Genomic DNA, 21,608 nt, shown 5'->3' on the forward strand with positions numbered 1-21,608 from the left:
TTACATCATCAACGCTCTGATCCCCAGCTGGCATCAATTGTGATGGATGGCTCTCGTCTGGGTGAGGCCCCGTGTTTTGACAAGCTTCTGGGTTTGACCTTTACTCCTGATCTGAAATGGAACACGTACATCAAGTCTGTGGCCAAGGTCGCAGGAAAGATGGTGGGATCCTTCTACCGCTCCAGAAGATATCTCACTACTGATGCAATTCTCTATCTATATAAAAGCCAAGTACGGCCAAGGATGGAATACTGTTGCTGCCAAAAACAGCCTATCATGCCTTGACAGAGTACAAAATAGACTTCGTGGTTTAGTGGGGGATGCCCTTTTCTCTTCCCTGCAACCCCTCTCCCACAGAAGAGATGTTGCGAGCCTATCCTTGTTTTATCGTTATTTTCATGGCAGGTGCTCGTCTGAACTCCAATCCCTGGTCCCCCCTCGCCAATCTTTCACGAAAAACACCCGTCTAGCTGAATCCACTGTGAAAAATTTCCCCCACTCTATATCTGTGCCTAAATCAAAACGCGGATTTCATGAGCAAAGCTTCTTTCTTAGAACTGCACGCCTGTGGAACTCTGTTCCGTCTGCCTGCTTCCCTCCGGACTACAACTTGGATGTCTTCAAGTCTAATGTTAACAAATTCCTAATGAACCGCCCCCCCTAATTAAACACTTCATAAAATCTCCTCACTAACGTGATGTACTTACAATAACCCTTATCCCTGAGTGGCTTCCGGGCCTTGATAAGTGGTGATCACTGTGTAAAAAAAAAAAAAAAAAAAAAAAGTTGGAGAACTCAAAGTTGAATTGTAATGTGCTTTATGTACAAAAAACTTAAATCTAAACATAAGACCATTTAAAAATGAATATATTGCAATATTTCTTTGGTATTATTGTAGATTAACACCTTCTGTTTAACCCCACTCAACTCCTTCTGACCACCCCTCCAAAATGTGATTCTACCTTTTTAGGAAATTATGTATAAAATGCCATGAAAAACTTTAATGAAAGATAAACAAATTATTTTAGAATTGAATGTAAAATAATTTCCTATTACAGATCATTCTAGCATTTTAGGGCAGTTAACTGTTTTTTTTTCTATGGGAAAATATGCATGTTTTTTTTTTTTTTTTAAGATGATTATGTGTAGTTTTAAGAGGGTTTTAAGATGATTGTGTAGTTTTAAGAGGGTTTCTATGCAATGAGAATATGGGGAGGGTTGCCATTCGAACTTTGAATTAATTGTAGGGCTAAGGAAAATTATGTGTGAACATACTGAAAACTTGACAGAGACAAAGCTAACAAAAACAATATTAGAGGGGGGAGCAGTTAGTTTCACAAAAATTTAATGTAAAATAATTCATCATTTCCTGGCCATTCTAGCATTTTAGGACAGTTAACCAATTTATTTTTATGTGTATTTTTCTTTAAGGAAGGATCTATTTTTTGTTTGTTTGTTTTAGATGCTTGTATGTGGCTTACAGAAGTATTTTGTTGGGGGGGGGTTGCCACTCGAACTTGTTATTGTTAGGGTTAAAGAGTGTTTTAGGAGGAGACTTGCCACACATAATTTGTATTAGAGGTGAAGTTAAGAGAGCTTTTTTTCAAAGAGAGCGTTCAAAAATTTGTTGATTTCTATTTTCGAGGTTGAAGGTGTTAATTCCATAGGCCGTTTATAATACGCTGGAGCAGGTTGTAAAAATATCTTTCACTTAATAAGTAGAAAAAAAAATAACGAAATAAAAAGCTTCCTAATTGTAGTTTGATGTGTTTTCTAACTGCTTTTAAAATTTCAAGAATATTGATATAGATTTTGAGGATTTGTATTATTATACACATAGATTCGAAAAAGTTGTCAAAAAACAAATATATAACAAATAAATGTTATCAAAAGCAAGTTACTTTTCTACCTAACTGGATAATTTTTTAGTGTTTTTATTTAATGTAACATGTTTATTCAGCTTGAAAACAGTGTTTACCGATGTTTTGGAAAATTTAAAATGGCGCCCGGCTGCCCGACTCTCTTGAAGCGGTAAGTTTGGGGAAAAGAGTTAAAAATAAAAAAGTAGACAAAATACTGCTAGAAACTCGCTCAATATATGTTACCGTGACGTAGGCTGACATATATTCGGTGAGTTTTTAACAGTATTTTGTATAGTTTTTTTTTTATTTTTAACTCCTTTTCTCAAACTTACCGTGTCAAAGAGAGTCGGGCCGGGCGCCATTTTTAATTTTCCAATACATCGGTAAACACTGTATGTTTTTCGAGCTGAATAAACATGTTACATTGAATAAAAACACAAAAAATATATCCAGTTTGGTAGAAAAGTAACTTATCTTGCCTTTGATAACATTTATTTGTTATATATTTGTTTTTTGACAACTTTTTCGAATCTATGTATAAACGAGATTTTGATACTTATTTTGATTTTGAAAAAAAACATTTGTGGCTGTTCGCAGTAAAACATTGTTTTAATTCGTTGTTCAAAACTAATTTAAAGAATAAAAGTGCATGCAAGCTATATATCTACAAAAGTTTATTTTGTTTTTTTAACCATGTTTTTAAATTTGACGAGCAATGTGAGAAATTGCAACAGATTCATAATGCCGAATTGGTTGGGATTGTTGTTATTATACATTCTGAAAACCGAATAGTTCTAAACTAATGTTATTCTGATAACAAAATAGCTCTCATTAAACATATAAGAACATTTATATTCATATTTTCATGTTTTTCTTAATTCGTTCTTGAATAAAAATTAAAGAACGCGTGTTGTTTATACACTGTGCTATTGCTGATTCTACAGGCTGGAGCTGCTGCTGCTGCTGCTTCTAGTAATACTAACTTCATTTGACCAAATTCGAGAAATAGAAACAATTTTTTTTGTCGGGTAGGTCCTTTTAAATTATCAATTACCGCGGTCCTACTCAACATAAAATAATACTTTTAATTGATAAAGATAGTAAAAAGATTGATTTACTTACTACTGGGTGTCCGAAGAATTTTTTTTCAAAATGTTCAATACTCGTCATATTAAAGTCTTATTTTTAACACGACAAAAAAAGAAATGGTCAAAAATATTTCGGACACTTGACAGTATTAAGATTAACACCTCTTCTAATTGGTTCCATGACGAAATTCTTCATACAATCACGGTACGGACCTTTAGAAAACAGGGGGGGGGTCATTACAAAGCCTTACCGAAAACGCCATTTTATGACGTTCACATTTTTATCACTTTATTTGCCTAAAACTCTTAAAATATATAATGTACATTCATATTTATTGATTCATTTGAAAGTATATTCATTTCCGAACAAAACAGTAGTAACTTGAAGACTTGAAGTGCTTTGGTTTAAAAAATATGACTATTTTAGTAGAACTACCTTGAAATCTGTGATTATCCAAAGCGTTTTTTCGTCCGTGTGTATTACTACTCTTAACATCTCTTCTGTGGAAAGAGGTTGCAGAGAAAAGAAAAGGGCACCCCCACTAGGTTACAAAGTCTATTTTGAACTTTGCCAGGACAGGATAAAAGTTTTCTTGCAACTCCTGCCTAGATGTGGCAACAGTACTCCATCTTTGGATGTATCTGTCTCTTACTTAGGTAGAGAATTGCATCAGCAGTGAGATATCTACTGGAGCGCTAGAAGGATCCCTCCATTGTTCCAGCCCAGAAGCTTTGCAAAATATGGAGTTTCCCCAAGACGAGAGCCATTCATTTCAATTGATTCCAGATAGGAGATCAGAGCGTTGATGATATAAATATAGAAGCTTGGTTTTAGATGCATTAAAATTAACCAGCCACTTTTTTCCCCATTGCACCACATGCTCCAGATCAGAGGAGAGAGACTCAGAGAGAACTTGGTCATTTACTGCCTTTGATGTGTTGCCATAGAGAGTAATGTCATCAGCATAAATGTCTATGAATGATCTTAGGATGTGATTTGGAATATCATTGATGTAGATCAGGAAAAGAGTTGGGCCCAAGATGGGCCCCTCAGGGACTTCAGCATTAATACTGTGAGCTTCTGATTTCTACCCATCAATCACTATTATGAACCTATCAGAGAGAAATGATTTAATAATTGAGAAGACATTTCCACTTATACTGTAGCTGGAGATCTTGTGAAGTAGGCCTTTATGCCACACTCTATCAAAGGTCTTTGATATGTCAAGAGCAATTGCCCTAGAAAGGAAGTCTCCGTTGAGAGATTTGCTAATCCTGTGAGATATAACTGTTACCAAATCTGCTGTAGATCTAGCAGAATGGAAATCATATTGCATTTCACTAAGAAGGCTATTTTTGCTGAGGTGGTTGACTACTTCTCCATTTAACATGGATTCCAGCAACTTATTCATGACGCACAGGAGACTTATTGGTCTGTACTGAGAGGAAGATGACCGATCACCTGAATTCTTAAATACAGGGCATACTGATGAGGTTTTCCAGGGTGTTGGGAAGCAATTCTCTTTAAGACAAGACTTAAACAGCTGTCTAAGTAACTGCTGGAAGATTGCCTCTGTGGTACCAGTGTACAGGAATTGTGGTGAAAGAACAGACCCTCTCAATTATCGCCCCATTAAGCTTTCCTCCTCTTCACTAAAATCTTTGAGACCTTGATTAATCAAGCACTAGTTCACCACCTAGAAAAAGCAAATTTCCACTCTGACAAACAGTATGGATTCAGGCAATGGCGTTCTATTCCAGATATTTTAACATTCATCTGTGAATGCATTTACCATGTACTGGATAAAGTGGGCAAAGCCACAGCTGTAACCCTTGATACATCCAAGGCTTTTGATAAAGTCTGGCACAAAGGTTTGCTAATGAAAATTAAATTGTACGTTATAACTGGACGTATACTAAATATAATTAGATTCATCTTAGATAATAGAAGCATACAGGTTGTCATTGATGGATATACATCCAAGCAGCATAACATAATGTGGGAGTGCCTCAGAGGTCGATCTTTGGACCATTATTATTCCTGATATTCAAAAAACGACCTCTCTGATAATATTGTGTTCGAGATGGGTATGTTTGCTGATGATACAACGCTCTATAACATGCTTGAGGGAAGAATGAATGTACATAAATCTAAGACAATAGCAGAATAATCGTTAGAAAATGACCTCCAGACCATTATGGAATGAGGACGCAAATGGATGCTGCTCTCCTTTAACAATTATAAGACACTTCTCGAACCGCCTATATCGATGAAAAATAACACTCTACCTGAGAATTCTACCTTCAAACTTCTTGGCCTAACATTTGCAGACAATATGAACTGGAACAAATACATAGAGGACATTGCAAAGACTGCTGCAAAGATGGTGGTTCCCTCTATCAAGCTAAAAGACTACTCACACCTGAGAATGTTCTGTACCTTTACAAGGCCACCATTCGACCATGCTGAAATATTGTTGCCACATTTGGGATGGTGCATCTATCACTAGCTTCTCCCTGTTGGATAGGGTGCAAAAAAGAGTTGTCAATAAGCTCTAGCCCTTGTACCATCGCCGCATTGTTGCATCTTTTTTGCCTGTTTTACAAATATGGAAATGGAATGATGAACTCGTTGCACTTGTACTCCCTCACTGTACATATCCCCGATAACCCGCTTAGCAATAAGATCTCACCCCTTCACTGTTGAGGTCCCTAGATGCCAGAAAGCTTTCTATTCTAATATTCTCTTCCCTCGAACAGCTAGACTTTGGAATTCCCTTCCTGCTACCTGCTTTCCTTGTCATACTGATATGCAGAAGGTTAAATGTAACATAAACCAACATCTTGTTAATCTTTCCTAGACATGGTCCCAAATAGAAGCCTTTTACGTCCAAGTGGTGATATACTTTCTTATGGGTTAACGTGAATAGAATAAAATAGATAAATAAATAAAGCTTGTTGAGTGTATATGTGAGTATATTTATCATACAATTAAAAGTCAAACGTAAAAAATGATATGCATAAAAGCAATTATAAAGTGCATGCTGAATAGGTGTGGGAGGCTGGTATATGGATCTGCAGAATAGGTTTCCACATAGGGGTTAAAGAGTCGGAGTTGGCATTCTAGGAATTCTAGGAGTCAGAGTCGGACTTTTACCATCCGACTCCACAACCCTGGTAGAAACATAAATAATAAACCAGTTGCATATCGAGAAGTAACCGGGAAACTAAAATTAAAGAAGTGATGTGAGGTAGAAGAGGAGGAGTAATTTGCATGAGAGTGGGTATATGTATTTGAGAAAATTTGGCGAGCAGAAAAAGGTAATAATTGTAAAGCAGGAACAAAATGTATGTGTTGTGGGATAGAAACACACTTGAGTAGTAACTGGAAGTGATGAACATAAAAGTTTATCCATGATAATTGTAATTGCTTAGCATTTGAGAAAGTTTGCAATAATCTTTTAGTTTGATAGAAGACTTTACCATAGTTAGGAGTATTAGAGGTTTGAATAAATTTGGATTTGCATTTATTTTAGCTGTGTGCTGTACGTGCAAGTCTGCAACTAAAAGAAAATAGTCTACAACATCTTCATTCCTGGGTAGAAAAGCAATTTCAGGAAGTGGATAATTTTGAATGTGACCCATTTGCACCTGCAGGAGGTAAGTATTTCTTTGATACATTTTGCCATTATTTATCCTAAGAATACATATGATTGTTATATGATTTCAATGTGTTGAAAATTAAATATACAAAAGAAATCCCCTTTTCCAGAAGCAAGAAATTATTAAACCTGCTTTTACCATCAAAGGTAAAATTCACATAACCAACAACTATAGCAATAACTAGTTTGTCATACTACTAAAAAACAAAGTAGACAAAAAACAAGTATCATCTCTAATTCATGAATACATAAATCACTAAAAACATAAATTACTAAAAACAGTAGAACTAAACTACTTATGATGCGTTTCTGAGCGCTCTCCGGCCAAAAACAGACGTGAAACAACTTGTAGAAAAAAATAAATGTCTTTATTCCTTTTTTCAAAAATGCTGTAACTACTAAAATCACTTGTTCACGTATAGCACGAGAAAACTTAGTGACGACGTGGAATAGAGAGGGGGGTAGTTGACAGTGCTGGTGGACAATCGAGCGGTGTCCCAACAATGGGGCGTGTGTCTGTCTTTTCTTCTTCTGCCTCTGATAAACTACCGGCTTCGTTTATATCAGAGTCGAGTTTCCTGATGCACCTGCAATGTCAATGACTTTAACCTGTGACCCCATCTGCTACTGTTGACAATTCAACACCTGCAAGTGTCTCTGCACAATGCAGTGTGCGACACCCCTCCCCCACAATTTAAAAAAAAATATATATATCTTTCTTTTTTTTGTTTTTTTCTATCCCTGTCGCCAACGTTTTTCTCTCTATTATATTTTTCTTTTCAATTATACAATAACATTTATCAGAACAATTTTTACATCAAAAATATCCGAATTAAAAAAAAACAAGCGCTTTTACATGCATTTCCACACTACAAAACAAACAATGAACAATTAATTGTCTTACACTTAAGAGAAGGAAAAAGAGGGAAAGAAAAAAATGATTCCTCTTTTTCTTTTTTCACCCAGTTTTTTTTTTCTCTTTTATTTTTTAGATTCTGCACTCCGCAGCCGCATACAAAATAGTCAAATATACAGTTTTGCTTGTTATCGTTTTATCATCAAATCCTTCTAATTTTTTTTTTTTTGTTTTTTCTCCGTTATTATTATATTGTTTTACTGAAAACACCCCATGCATGGTGAAGACTATTCGACGGTAATCGTGTCGTAATTAAAAAAAAAACATCGGTTGGTGACACTCGATGACCCCCTGTGTGCTCTGCTCGAACTAACAATGATAAAAAAAGGAGAAAAAAAAATATGCATATCCTTACATTTATATTTTTACTTTTATTTATTTATTTATATTTTTTCATCATATGTAACTTGCGTCTAAGCTATCTGCTATTTTTGACGTCATGCTACGCGTCATGACTCTATCCTCCATCAACGGTACACTTGACTTCTCAACCGGCCTCTTCCGTCGAGGTCGACCCCTCCGTCTTGGCATAGTAGCTTCTTCTGTGACTGACTCGTTATCTGACTCATTGGACTCTCTTGGAGCCGCCAATGCCATTCTTCTCAACGGTTTCTCCGCTTTGGAGATTTCCCATTCCTCAATTGACGCTGCACGGAGATGCTCTACATGTTCCTTCATCACGGAGCCCGTCAACTGGTCCTTAATTTTGTATGAGATGGGACCCATTTTTTCTATCACTACATAATAGGGTTTCCAAAGCGTATCTAGCTTACTCCATCTCTGGTGATTCCTATAATAAACTAAATCTCCGACTTTAAAATCCACAGATTTCGTCGTTCTACCAGAGATTTCTATCATCTTTCTCCTAGCTTTCGTAACGTTATCCCTAACCAAAGTAAAGGACCGGTGCATCTCTTTTAGCGCGATCTCATGTTGTTCATTGCCATAGTATTTTCTACGAGGCATTAATATATTGTCCAAGGGCAGAATTACATCCCTGTTGTAAAGTGGCGAGAATTTCGTAGTCTCGTTTGCGTGGAACCTAACAGCCGCTAACATTTGGTTTATGTACACATCCCACAACTGTTTATCGTTCCCGATTTTCTTTGATAAAACATCATGCATCGTCCTATGCAGTCTCTCAATTTTGCCGTTTCTTTGGAGGTGGTAACAAGACGTGGTCACATGATGTATGTTGAGGTCCCCTAATGCCTTTTCATCACCTTATTAATGTTTTCGGGACCATTGTCCGTTAACAGCTGGAGTGGTGCTCCAAATCTAGGGAAAATCTCATCCAACAACAGGTGCACCACACTCTCCACCTTCTTATCAGGGACTGGCAAAAGCCTCCGGCCAGCCACTATACATGTCAATAAACGTAACTATGTACTCATTACCCGAACATGTCTTTGGGTAGGGCCCGGAAATATCCAACGCTAATTTCGCGAAAGGAAAAGGAGGCAGATCGCACTCCTGCATTTGAGGCTGTTGCTTATTTAAATTTCTGGTTTGGCAGGGAATACATTTACCCATTCACTTCTTTAAATAAACACGGCCAGAAATATTTGTTTTTAATGGCGTGGAACATCTTCTCCACACCCATGTGATCATTATCGTCATGGTACTGAAGTAGCACTGTCTTTTTAAGATGCAATGACACGTACAACCTTATCAATTGTTCATCGTCGGGTTACAATAGGTAATACACTATCTCATCCATTAGTATAAACTTTTTCTGTTCCACCTTGGACGATTTCCCGTTCTTCATCCGCATCTTTAAATCTCTAATTTCCTTATCTACTTCTTGTTCCCTAACTACATCTAAACCCGATAACGTAGGACGTTCTTGCGATTCCGCTGAGCCCTCTACATTTTTATATGACGCAAACTTTTTGGCTCAAAACGATTCTAGTTTATCGCACCTATTGTATAATTCCTACTATCTATTTCTACCGGGGGATCGTCGTTGTCTCAGCTTGAATTTACTGCACGTGACAAGAGATCGGCACACATATTATCCTTCCCCTTCAGTGCAGTTATAGCCGGCCATACTCAAAGCCCACATTTGTATTTTTCTATTTTGCATAGGCGAGTTTAACAGATATTCCAGGGGTTTATGATCGGTATATCTCTACAAAGAATCCAAGTACCTGCTTTCTAACTAGTTCACTACCTTGGTCTATCCCACTATACGCCCCTTCTGTTAATCCGACTATTCTTTGCATATAGTCCTGTATCCCTTCTAGCCTACCCTGCCTTACGTTTGCTAATTCGACTATATGCCTGTTCAGGTTTGGGATGATCCCATAATAGTCCTCTAGGGACCTCTTCAACTCCGCCCATGATAGGTTTTCATTGTTCAGCATAAGTCGGTTAACAAATCATCCGACCGGGCCCCTTGTGGTCGAGAGAGCTATCTGGCATCTTTCCTCATCTGCTGCCCCGGTCACCGTAAAATACCGCTCTATGTCATCCACCCACCTCCTATAGCCACCATCGCCTCTGTTTTTTAAACTTTGATCCCTATTATGACTCCTTAACATTTATTGTTTTGGGCTCAAATCAAGTTATTAAGTTAGATTCATGTCCAAGGAACCTGTATCTAAAATTTCAAGTGTTTAGACTGAAAGTTGTCCGACGAATTTGGTAGAGTTCTCAAAGGTCAAATCGTTGAACTTTGACCCCTTAACAGCCAAATTTCTGGCAGTAAACAGATTACAAAGATTTTCCCAAATCTCAGTACCCTGTGTATCAAATTTTGAGTCTGTAAACTTAAAATTGACAGAGCAGTGTAGGAAAATGTACACACACACACGCATTCACTTTTATATATATAATAGACTTGCATGGGTGCCCGGCGTTGCCTGGTGTTTGGATGTGTGTGTTGGGCAAAAAAAAAAAAGTGGTAGTAGGAAAGCAGACTCAAACCCGTAACGCGAAGGAGGAAAAGAATGGGAAAAAAACGTGACGTCTTTGCTGTTATGGCCACTTGCAAACCGGAAGTGACGTAGGTTTAAATTAAAACTAGACAATCGAAAAGAGGGGAATGATTTTCCAAAATATTGGCAAAAAAAGCGACACCTCCCTGTTGAAAAGTGTCCAGTTGAGGGTGAAGAAATTAATTTTTTTCGCCAATTTTTTGGTATTTGTTGTCTGAAGGGTCGAGCTTCAAAACGATACTCATCTTGTGAAAATCCGTCACCTCTTTCGAAAGTTTTACGCAGACATACATTTATATATTGGTAGCTCAAATTTTCAACCCAAATCGATTAAAAAGCTTGCCCTATCTCTGAATACCCTTTATGTAAATTTCAAATGTTTAGACCAAAAATTTTCTGGGTTATTGAGTAGGGAAATGTACACAGATAGACACACAGACACACAGACAGACAGACAGACACTTTTACTTTTATAGATATATAGATAAAGATGATATACATTCTTACTACTTATCACTATATATCACTATTTTTTATTACAGATTACTGATGGTTTCCATATTGTGTTAAATTCTATACAGAATCTTTAGTAGTCATCACTGCTCAGCATGCTTCTTTTAGTTGTCTTACTCTGCATCATCTTTCTCTATCTGCCATCTACCCCATAAGGGTAGATGGCTTCCCTTTTTCCTTTTCCCTCCACATGTAGTCAGCTTCAATATCTTCAGACCTTTTTGATATTCTTCGAATTTTACTTATAATGGGTAACATGTCTCACCTTTGTATAGTTTTCCACATTTACATGAAATCTCATACACACAGTTTTTAGTCCTGATTTTGTCCGTAGGGATTTGACTTGCACAAGATGCTTTCAGAGTCAAATCGCTTCTGAATACTGTCCTGATGTCATATGGATTACATAGTCTTTGAATTTTCTCCAATAACCCTTCATCTATGATATACAAACTGTGGTGAGTTTTCATATGGTGTCCTTTAGTGTTTGGTCCAGATTTCTTGGAGCTGATGTCATTCTCTCTGGATAGTTTTTTTAGTCCATCTCCTCTTGATATATATTGCTATTACTGTATATTGCTTTGTTCAGTGTTGTAGGCAACGAATGATTATTTTCTTTTCATTATACGGATGGTGAAATATTGTCCAGTGAAAGTTGGCTTTCGATATACAGATAACATAAACCCCCTGATCAGTGTGAGTTATCAGCACATCTAGGAATAATAATTTGTTCTTGTTTTTTTTCTATTGTGAACTTTATAGATGGACGGATAGAGTTCATATGGGCCAGTAATGTTTAAAACATCTTCCTTTGATATCTGTGGTGAAATTGAGACCTTTGTTTAGCCCTGATTCCTCAGAGAATGTTAGCTGAATGGCTCCTTTTCAGATTTAGCATTTCTAAGAGCAACAATAATATTGTTTCCACAGAGTATTACAGATTCTTGCTCTTGACAAAATGTAGCACTGAATTACACCTGGGTAACAAATTTTTGTGCAAGGTGTATAACTTGTCAACAGATGTGGTAGAAGAGCAAATTCGAGACAAGGTGTCCACAACAGCATTTTGTTTTGCTGGACAATATGTGATGTCCTAGAGGAAAGAGTCAAGTTCTAATTTCCATCTTATTTTTATCTTCCTCTTGTATTGAAGTTTAAATATAAGAGAGACAAATTTTTGATATATGATGCAAAGCCAAGTAGTAATATATATATATATATATATATATATATATATATATATATATATATCAATATATATATATCAATATATATATATATATATATATATATATATATATATATATATATATATATATATATATATAAGAGAAGAGTCGTCGGGAAGATAGCGATCATGAACGGATGTTAAAAATAGAATGGAATGTAATTTTAGCGAAACGAAATTAACAAGTTGACTGTATAGCCTAGCATATAGACTTATACTTGACACTAGAAAACACCAGCAATGTTAAAGTGAGAGTTATTGAACTTGGTGAATTTCTTCTATATATTTAGTTATTTCCCTTGTCTCAACGGATATTCAATATGGTGTCTGGCTATCAGTAACACGTGCTCTTTTAACATCGTGAAATGTACTAAGTGAACTAACACCTTTGTCCATTATGGTTTTACCTAACAGTATGAAATGCATAATATATCAGGTTGACAAAAAAGTTATTGCGGTTTTTAATTTTTAAATTCAGATGAACATATCTCGACTCAAACAAATTTATAAGCACCATCAGCATCAACACACTTTTTTCAATGCAAAACAAGTAACATAAAAATTTTGCGTTCTGGTGTCAATGAAGTCGCTGAGGGCGTTTTTGATATCTCTCGGGTTTTTGAAGCATTTCTTATGCAGAAAGTTGCCAAGATGCTTGAAAAAGGGATGTCGGTAGGTAAAAAGTCTGGAGAGTATGGCGGATGAGGCAGTTTCGTAGCCCAATTCGTTCAACTTCTGCAGGGTCGGTTTAACAACATGTGGTTGGGCATTGTCACAGAGGAGAATTGGGCCTTTTCTGTTGACTAATGCTGGGTGTTCTTGTTGAAGTTTCTGATTCATTTCATCCATTTGTTGACAGTATTTTTCTACTGTAATAGTTTCGCTTGCATTCAAAAAGCTATCATGGATGACCACCAAACAGTCAGCATTACCTTTTGGAGCAACTGGCATCAGGAAGTGTTGTGGAGCTTTGTCGGCATCTAACCACTGAGCTGAGCATCACCGATTGTTGTACAAAAACACTTTTCATCGCGAGTCACAACCTGGTCGAGAAACTGGTCATTCTTGTGTAAAAGAAGGGAAAATGACACTTCATAACAGCGTTTCTTTTCGTTGTAGTTCAATTCATGAGGCATCCATTTATCAAGTTTTTTATCTTTCCAATCTTTCTCAAGTGGTTTGAAATCGTCATATATGTTATGTCTAATTCAGAAGCAAGTTCTTTAAAAGTTGTACACAGATTGGTTTTAACTAAGGCTCTTAATTGATCATTGTCAACATCCGATGGCCAACCATTATGCTCATCTTCTTCAGGACTTTCATCGCCCCACAAAATTTCTTACACCACTATTGTGCTGTGTGTTCAGTAGTGGTTCATGGGCCAAAGCTTCATTTATGTCACAAGCTGTTTTAGCAGCTTTTCAGCCTAGCTTGAACTGAAATAAGAAAATTGTGTGAATTTGCTTTTTTTCCACCTTCTAAAAAGAAGACAATTATTTTGAAGCAATCGTAATTTAAAAGGTTAGATAGAGTGAAAAACGCTCTTTAAAATGAGATATGAAGTAAAGGTGTTATAACAAAATCTTTTTGGAAAATACATCATTTGAAATCAAAGTTTTAAATTTCTGCAAGATTTTTCTTTTAAACCTAATATGATGATGCAGATAGTTTTTTTTATATATAAGATATACATTTTTTTAATTAATCTGTACAAGACAAAAATGCCATTTCTTTTTAGATGAAGAATATCCTGTATTTGTCTTACAATTCTTGAAAAAAATCCAATCTGCAAAATTGAGGAACTCTGAAAAAACAATGTTACCCAAAAAGGTGATACACCCACCAGGAAAATTAATCGATAGTAAGTATTTGTTTTTTTTTTTATCCTTCAAATAGTCCATCATCTTCATGTTTTGCTTTTCTTTTATTTTCCCCTAGCGAGGTGTACCCGGCGTTACCCGGGTGTTTGTAGGGGTGTGTGGTGTTAAATAAAAAAGAAACCGGGGAGGGGGGGGGATGATCGAAGCCGAACCTCTGAGGCGAAGTTTGAAAATAAAATCGGCCAGCCAGAAGTGAAAGATGTTTGAAAGTCGTCGAGCGTTACGACGATGACGATGTAAGCATTGTTATAAGCGAAGTAAGAAAAGAAAACAATGTTTTAATTAAGCGGGGGGGGGGGGGGGGTGGTGGTGGTGTAAAACACAAATTAAAACAGGAAAACGAACGTGACGTGAAAAATGGCTTAAATAATACAGGGTTCAATATTTAAATGTAAAAAAATCTAAAAAAAAAAAAAAAAAAAAAGACATCTCACACCACGATTCGAACCCAAAACATTTAGATAATGAACCAACCTGTAACTACCTACGCTAAAACGGCGTATATAAAGTTTGTTCGGTTTATCAACTATTTAAAGTAAATCAGGTCACGATGTCCCCCCGTCGAATCTGTCTAGACATCTCTCTCTCTCTCTCTCTCTCTCTCTCTCTCTCTCTCTCTCTCACTTCGTCTGCCTTACTCTAAAGACTGGAAAATGGTGTCTGGCTGTTTTTATTTTTAAAAACTTTGTTCGTTAATATTTTTTGTAACCATATTTTTTTTTTTTACTTCACATGTTTGGCTTATTATTTTTCGTTTAACTATCGAGTCTAACTATTTTGAATGTGGTAATAACTTTGGTAACGTTGCCATAGCGTAGACGTTCATAGTTTAGCTTTAATCAATTTTTTTTACCGATAACAACATTTTTAAATTGTAAATTAAGACCGCCATTAGAGGTTGCTGACGTCAAGATCACGTGACATGACTCAGCGGGTTTTAAATACAAGTTGACCCAAAATAAACGGCCGCGTGTATACTTTATGTAGAAGACTTGGCGGCCGTATTTTTTGGGGCAGTTATAAATCGATGTAAAAATATGTAATGTTTAACATTAAAATGTCACTTTTTGCCCCCCCCCCCTGCAGAATCTTATATGTTTTTTTTTTTTTTTTTTTTTTTTTTTTTTACACAGTGGTCACCACTTATCAAGGCCCTGAAGCCACTCAGGAATAAGGGTTATTGCAAGTACATTACGTTAGTGTGGAGATTTGATGAAGTGTTTACTTAAGGGAGCGGTTAATTAGGAATTTGTTAATGTTGTACTTGAACACATCCAAGTTGTAGTCAGGTGGGAAGCAGGCAGATGGAACAGAGTTCCACAGGTGTGCAGTTCTAAGAAAGAAGCTTTGTTCATGGAATCCACGTTTTGATTTAGGCAGAGATAAAGAGTGGGGGAAATTTTTCACAGTAGATTCGGCTAGATGGGTGTTTTTCATGAAAAATTGGCGAGGGGGGACCAGAGATTGGGGTTCAGACGAGCACCTGCCATGGAAATAACGATAAAACAAAGATAGACTCGCAACGTCTCTTCTGTGGGAGAGAGGTTGCAGGGTAGAGAAAAGGGCATCCCCCACTAAGCCACAAAGTCTATTTTGTACTCTATCAAGGCAGGATAGACTGTTTTTAGCAGCTCCTGCCCAGATATGGCAGCAGTACTCCATCCTTGGACGTACTTGGCTTTTATATAGATAGAGAATTGCATCAGTAGTGAGATATCTTCTGGAGCGGTAGAAGGATCCCACCATCTTTCCAGCGACCTTGGCAACAGACTTGATTTACGTGTTCCATTTCAGATCAGGAGTAAAGGTCAAACCCAGAAGCTTGTCAAAACACGGGGCCTCTCCCAGACGAGAGCCATCCATCACAATTGATACCAGATGGGGATCAGAGCGTTGATGATGTAAGGATAGGAGTTTGGTTTTAGATGCATTAAAGGTAACCAGCCACGTCTTTCTCCACTGAACCACGCGCTTGAGATCAGAGGAGAGGGAATCAGAGAGAACTTTGTCATTTTCAGCCTTTGATGTGTTGCTGTAGATGGTCGTGTCATCAGCATAGATGTCAACGAATGATTTAAGTATGTGTTTAGGGAGGTCATTGATGTAGATCAGGAAGAGAGTTGGGCCCAGGATTGACCCCTGAGGGACTCCAGCATTAATACTGCAGGCCTCTGATTTTTGTCCATCGTCCACTACTCTTATGATTGAGAAAACATTTCCAGTTATACCGTAGCTGGAAATCTTGTGAAGTAGACCCTTATGCCATACCTTGTCGAAGGCTTTTGATATGTCAAGAGCAATTGCCCTAGAAAGGGAGCCTTTGTCAAGAGATTCACTAATCCTGTGAGATATAACCGTCAGTACATCTGCGGTAGATCTTGCAGAGCGGAAACCATATTGTGTGTCGCTGAGGTGGTTGACTATTTCTCTATTCAATATGGATTCCAGCAACTTACTCATAACACACAGGAGACTTATTGGTCTGTACTGAGAGGGAGATGACTTATCACCTGAATACAGGGCAAACTGATGAGGTTTTCCAGGGAGTCGGAAAGCACTTCTCCTTAAGGCAACGCTTAAACAGTTTCGTAAGTATGGAAGCAAGTTCTGGTTGAAGCTTTTTTAACACTATAATTGGGATGCCGTCAGGGACAGTTGTTTTACTGGAATCAAGATTCTTGATTAGCTTGGCGACCTCATGCATGGATATTTGTATGTTACCTAGCATGTTCAGTGTTATTTGTATGTTACCTAGCATGTTCAGTGTTATAGGAGGAAGTTGATGGCCTTCGTCGCATAGGGTAGAATTAGCTGCAAAGTTCTTTGCAAATAGTTTGGCCTTGTCTGATGCTGACGAGATGACCTCTGGTCCATTGATAATGGTTGGGATAGAATGCACACTTTTGTTCAGGATCCTATTTATTATTTGCCAAAACTGGTGAGAACCAAGCCGCTGATCAGCTACCTTGGATTTAACAGACTGGGCATATAGCTCTCTTGCATTTTTTATTACGCTTTTACAGTGGTTGCTGGCAGTCCTGAAAGCAACTTTAGTCTCAGTGCATCTATTACGTTGGTAGCTATGGAAAAAGTGATTTCTGTGCACGATAGCAGCAGCACATTCTGGTGAGAACCATGGCTGGCTGTTAGGTTTTTGTTGGAATTTTTTAGATGGTATGAATTGGTCTATGCCTACAATTAACCATTCGGTCAGATCTGATACTATAGAGGACACTTCCTTTTTAAACATGGAGTGCAGGGGTAAATTAGATGTGACTGTATGGAAGCTATCCCAGTCAGCCATAGAGTATCGGTATACAGTACGGTGGAGGGGTACGTCTGGGGATTTATTACATGTATTAAAAAGTCATCGTTTTTAAATGAGGAATTTAAAATGAAATTTGGTGGTATTTGCTGAAAAGAAAAAAAGTTGTTTTTTAAACGAAAGAGTTATCTATATATATAAAAGCGGAAGTGTGTGTATGTATGTATGTATGTATGTATGTGCGCTTTTTGTGTATGTCTTCAAAAGGCTTTTTTCTGGCGGGTTTTCGAGGCTGTCGCTCATTCTTAAAACTTTTTATATCACATCGAAATCATAATATCTACAAGTTAACAACGGTGGTCGCCTGTATTTAATTTGCCCGACTTTGAAAAGCTAAATATTCTACATTCTTGGATTGCCGCATGTGAATTCGGCTTTTTCGTATAATAAAAGCGAAACTAATTCCAAGCTGGCATCATTGCAGTCGCGATCGCCAAGAAGGTCCAAAAGCAATCAGCTTTGATCAATGCAGAGTTTTTCCTTATATCAAACAATTGCTATTCAATTTGGACAATCCCCTGGGAGCTGGTTTCCCCAATCATTATCCCCCCCCCCCATCATCTTGGGGAAGCCAAAACTGCCCCGTATTGAAACAAAGTAAACAAACCCCAAAAAGCTGCCCCGTGGTAAATAAAAAACTGTCACGTCATCATAACGCTCCTGCGATGACCTCATTAAGCGGCCACCTATCAATCAAACCTATTTGACTTGATTCACTTTTTAACCCTTAATTTAACACTCTTATCAATTCCTCTCCCCTCATGCATGGCTGAGATGATTAGGTGGCTGGCTTTTTTCCTTTTCGTTTCCACCTTTGCGTCAAGGCTTCCGGGTTCAATCCTACCTTCCTACTAAAACAGTTTTTTTCTTTTACATTTTTTTTTTAACACACACACCTCCAAACACCTGGACAACTGGAATTGTAATTCAATGGGCTAGGTTGCGAGACTAGCAGGGGTTTAAGTTTATGATATGATCTTTAAGGATAAGTGGGGAATGTAGTTTGATGTGATTTGCATATTAATGAGACTAGACACTGGAATAAGGGAATATAAGACCAGCAGTCAAGATGGCGGTGGTCGACTTCTGGAAAACCTGACTGAACGGGTTGGAACTGAGAATGCTTGAATGCTGATAAGAATCCATTACTTGTTTTTTAATTAGACCCACATAAAAAACATATCCCCCGCACTTTAAAATCAACAAATAAAACAAATAACTCAGGTTATGTATGTTTGTTTACAAATGACACATGTTGGCAGTCAACCTGTGTTGAGTCTCTTGGCTTCCGGCGCCCTTTTTCCATACTTCATCCAATTAATCATACCTAATATTCAATGTGAGATAGAATAAATGGAAACTCTTTACGATTCAAAGTTTCTATTAATAGATCTATATGTGTGTGCATATTAAATATTTAAATAATTTATGTAAACCCATTTAAAAACTTTCATTTAGAGCTATTTAAATGAATTTCCAACTTGCCACGAAAAGTAGCTCAATATGATAAAATAAAATGTCATATATACATATGCTTGTAGATTTGAAACATTAAAATCAAATTTCCTTCTCTCTTCATGTTTATATGTTGAAAAGATACATAATGTTGATAAAGAACATATATATATATGTGTATATATATATATATATATATATATATATATATATATATATATGTTTATTCCAGGATATCCAAAAATTAAGAATAATTGAATTTCAACAAGGGTCGTTGATAGTGGTCAATCAAAGAGAGCAAATTATAATTTTTTATTCTTTATTATATTTGTAAAAATAAACATGAATGCCCATTGAATGGAAATTGCTTAGTAACATCAGTAATATACAGTGCAAAAATCTCCACAAAGGAAAATCCAAATAGTAGTAAATACTATATTCAAGTAATATATTCAAGGAATGTTTTAGAAGTTAAAAAGTTCATTTGAAAACTCCAACCGTAAAATTATTACATCACTTTCAGTTTACTATGAAGAACTTATTGAAAAAAACCTAACACCAACCATAGAATGGAATATTCTAAAAAAAGCTAAAACATGCTTAGCTCCCCATGTTACCTTTGCCTTTTCGAAAAATTATTTATCATATGATTTATTAAAGACAGTTATAAAGTTACTCAATAAAAGATTAGAAACTTCCATACACTGCAGACATTATAAAGAACATCTTCTTAGTAATCTTAATATTACCTCTTAATTTTACCTTTATCCATCTTATAAAAAAAAAGAAGAAAAAAAGATAATCTGTATACTGTAAGTATATATGTTTACTGTTTATTGTTCCTTGGATATTTATATGTTACATATTTGTTTGGTGTGTGTATTTGTATATGTATGTGTCTGTGTATATATGTATTTGTATATGTATTGATAGTTATATACATGTGTTGTACGGGTGATTGTATATATAGTTTTAGTATGTATATATTTGTATATGCTTATGTATATATATGTATTAATGTTGTTGTTTTTTTTTGTGATGATACATGGGTTTTTATATATGTATACTCGTTTTTTGTGTGTTTGTGACACATACTCTATACACCTATTTAGCCCGACACACTAATTAATTAAACTTACCACTAACAACTAGATAATACCAGTTACATAACACCCTCCATAAAATAACTACCCAAACTCGAAGGTTTTGTTTTATTTTATTTAGCACTTAATATATTGACTTGAATATTTTTAAATGTTTAACTACTCTTATTCCCCAGCATATATGAAATATAAAAAATTGAAATAATTTAATTTAAGTTCTTAAAATAAAACACTATTAACCTTTAGAAATTACTTTCAAATAGTAGAGATTACAAAAAGTTTTTAAAGTGTATTTTAAGTTTCTTAAGAAAACCTTTAAAAATAAATATAATTTTGATATGAGACTATAATAAGAAATTATAAAATTTATAAAATTAAAAAAAAAATTTTATATTAAAATATTAATATACAATAATACACATGAATATTGATAATAATTATGAATAATAATAATAAAGATAATAATAATAATAATATATACACGGATGCACAGGTAGATTAATGGTCTTTATAACACATGATATACAGGCGGTAAAAAGAAAGTCTGCACTTGTAATTTTTTCAAAAAACTGCAAATTTAAGCTAAATTTAATGTAACTGTTTAAACAACCTATACCTCATTTGATTGGCCTTTTATTTGTCTATAATTTTACCGGTTCATATTTGACTTTTAATTGAAATATTCTAGTGTTCATGTCAATTTAAAAAAAATAACTTCAAATTAAGGAGGCAAAAAGAGAGTCCGCATAATGGAAAATTGTTATTTAAAGGTAAATTTAGGACATTAATGCAACACAAATACAACAGAAACATAATGAACTAGTTAATATTTATTAGTATAACCCTTCTGCAATTTGACAGCCTGCAATCTTTTGGGAATTTCTTCTGCAGCAATACTCCGAGGAAAGGGCATCCTACTTTTCTTTAATTTTTGTCCAAAGTTCTTCAATATTTGAAATTTTATCATTGCGTAGCTGTTGCTTGGCACTTTCTGTTCTTTACAGAAATCATTGACTTGCGACTTGCAGCATATCTTCCTTTAATCTGTTCTTGACAGTAGAAAGAGAGCATTTTGTAACAAGATTGCACTGTTGTTGGATTTGGGGAGCCGTTTCAAATCTGTTTCTTAAGTTGCAGATCTTGATAGCATTGTCTTCCCTGTTAAAAGTAACTCTAGTACGAGCAGAGTTAGGGGCATCATAAACGCTGCCGGTGTTTTCGTGCTTTTGCACAGTCTTTTGTACCGTTTTCTCATCATATTTCAATCTGCGGCCAATTTTTCGATTGGATAAATCAGAAAGGTGGAGATTAATAAGCTCCTATGGACTAAATTTCACGTTGTATAACCTGGAACAGCAATTACGATTAGAGATGCTTTGTTGTTGGTGGATAGTTGGAACTGATTTTAGGGGCAATAATTTAAGCTGGTTTCAAGCGAATTTGCTGCTGCGGACTTTTTTTTTCTTGCCTTCTCAATTTCGAAATTATTTTTTAAAATTGACATGAACACTAGAATATTTCAATTAAAAGTCAAATATGAACAAGTAAAATTATAGAGGAATAAAAGGCGAATCAAATGAGGTATAGTTTGTTTAAACAGTTACATTAAATTTAGCTTAAATTTGCTGCTTTTGAAA

General features: G+C 35.9%; 1 protein-coding gene across 3 annotated transcripts in view; it reads left to right on the forward strand.

Annotated features, from left to right (window-relative positions):
- The window catches only part of LOC145292012 (DNA (cytosine-5)-methyltransferase 3B-like), a 667,010-nt gene that overhangs the window by 156,664 nt on the left and 488,738 nt on the right, over positions 1-21,608 (forward strand). For all 3 annotated transcript variants that reach the window (XM_080138008.1, XM_080138009.1, XM_080138010.1), the window contains exons 4-5: positions 6,487-6,610; positions 13,947-14,069. In XM_080138008.1, the coding sequence (XP_079994134.1) occupies positions 6,487-6,610; positions 13,947-14,069 (247 nt within the window). The remainder of the gene's footprint in view (positions 1-6,486; positions 6,611-13,946; positions 14,070-21,608) is intronic.

This window comes from Euprymna scolopes, chromosome 13 (assembly GCF_053919585.1).
Source record: "Euprymna scolopes isolate OS-2025 chromosome 13, ASM5391958v1, whole genome shotgun sequence".
Taxonomy (NCBI): Eukaryota; Metazoa; Mollusca; class Cephalopoda; order Sepiida; family Sepiolidae; genus Euprymna; species Euprymna scolopes.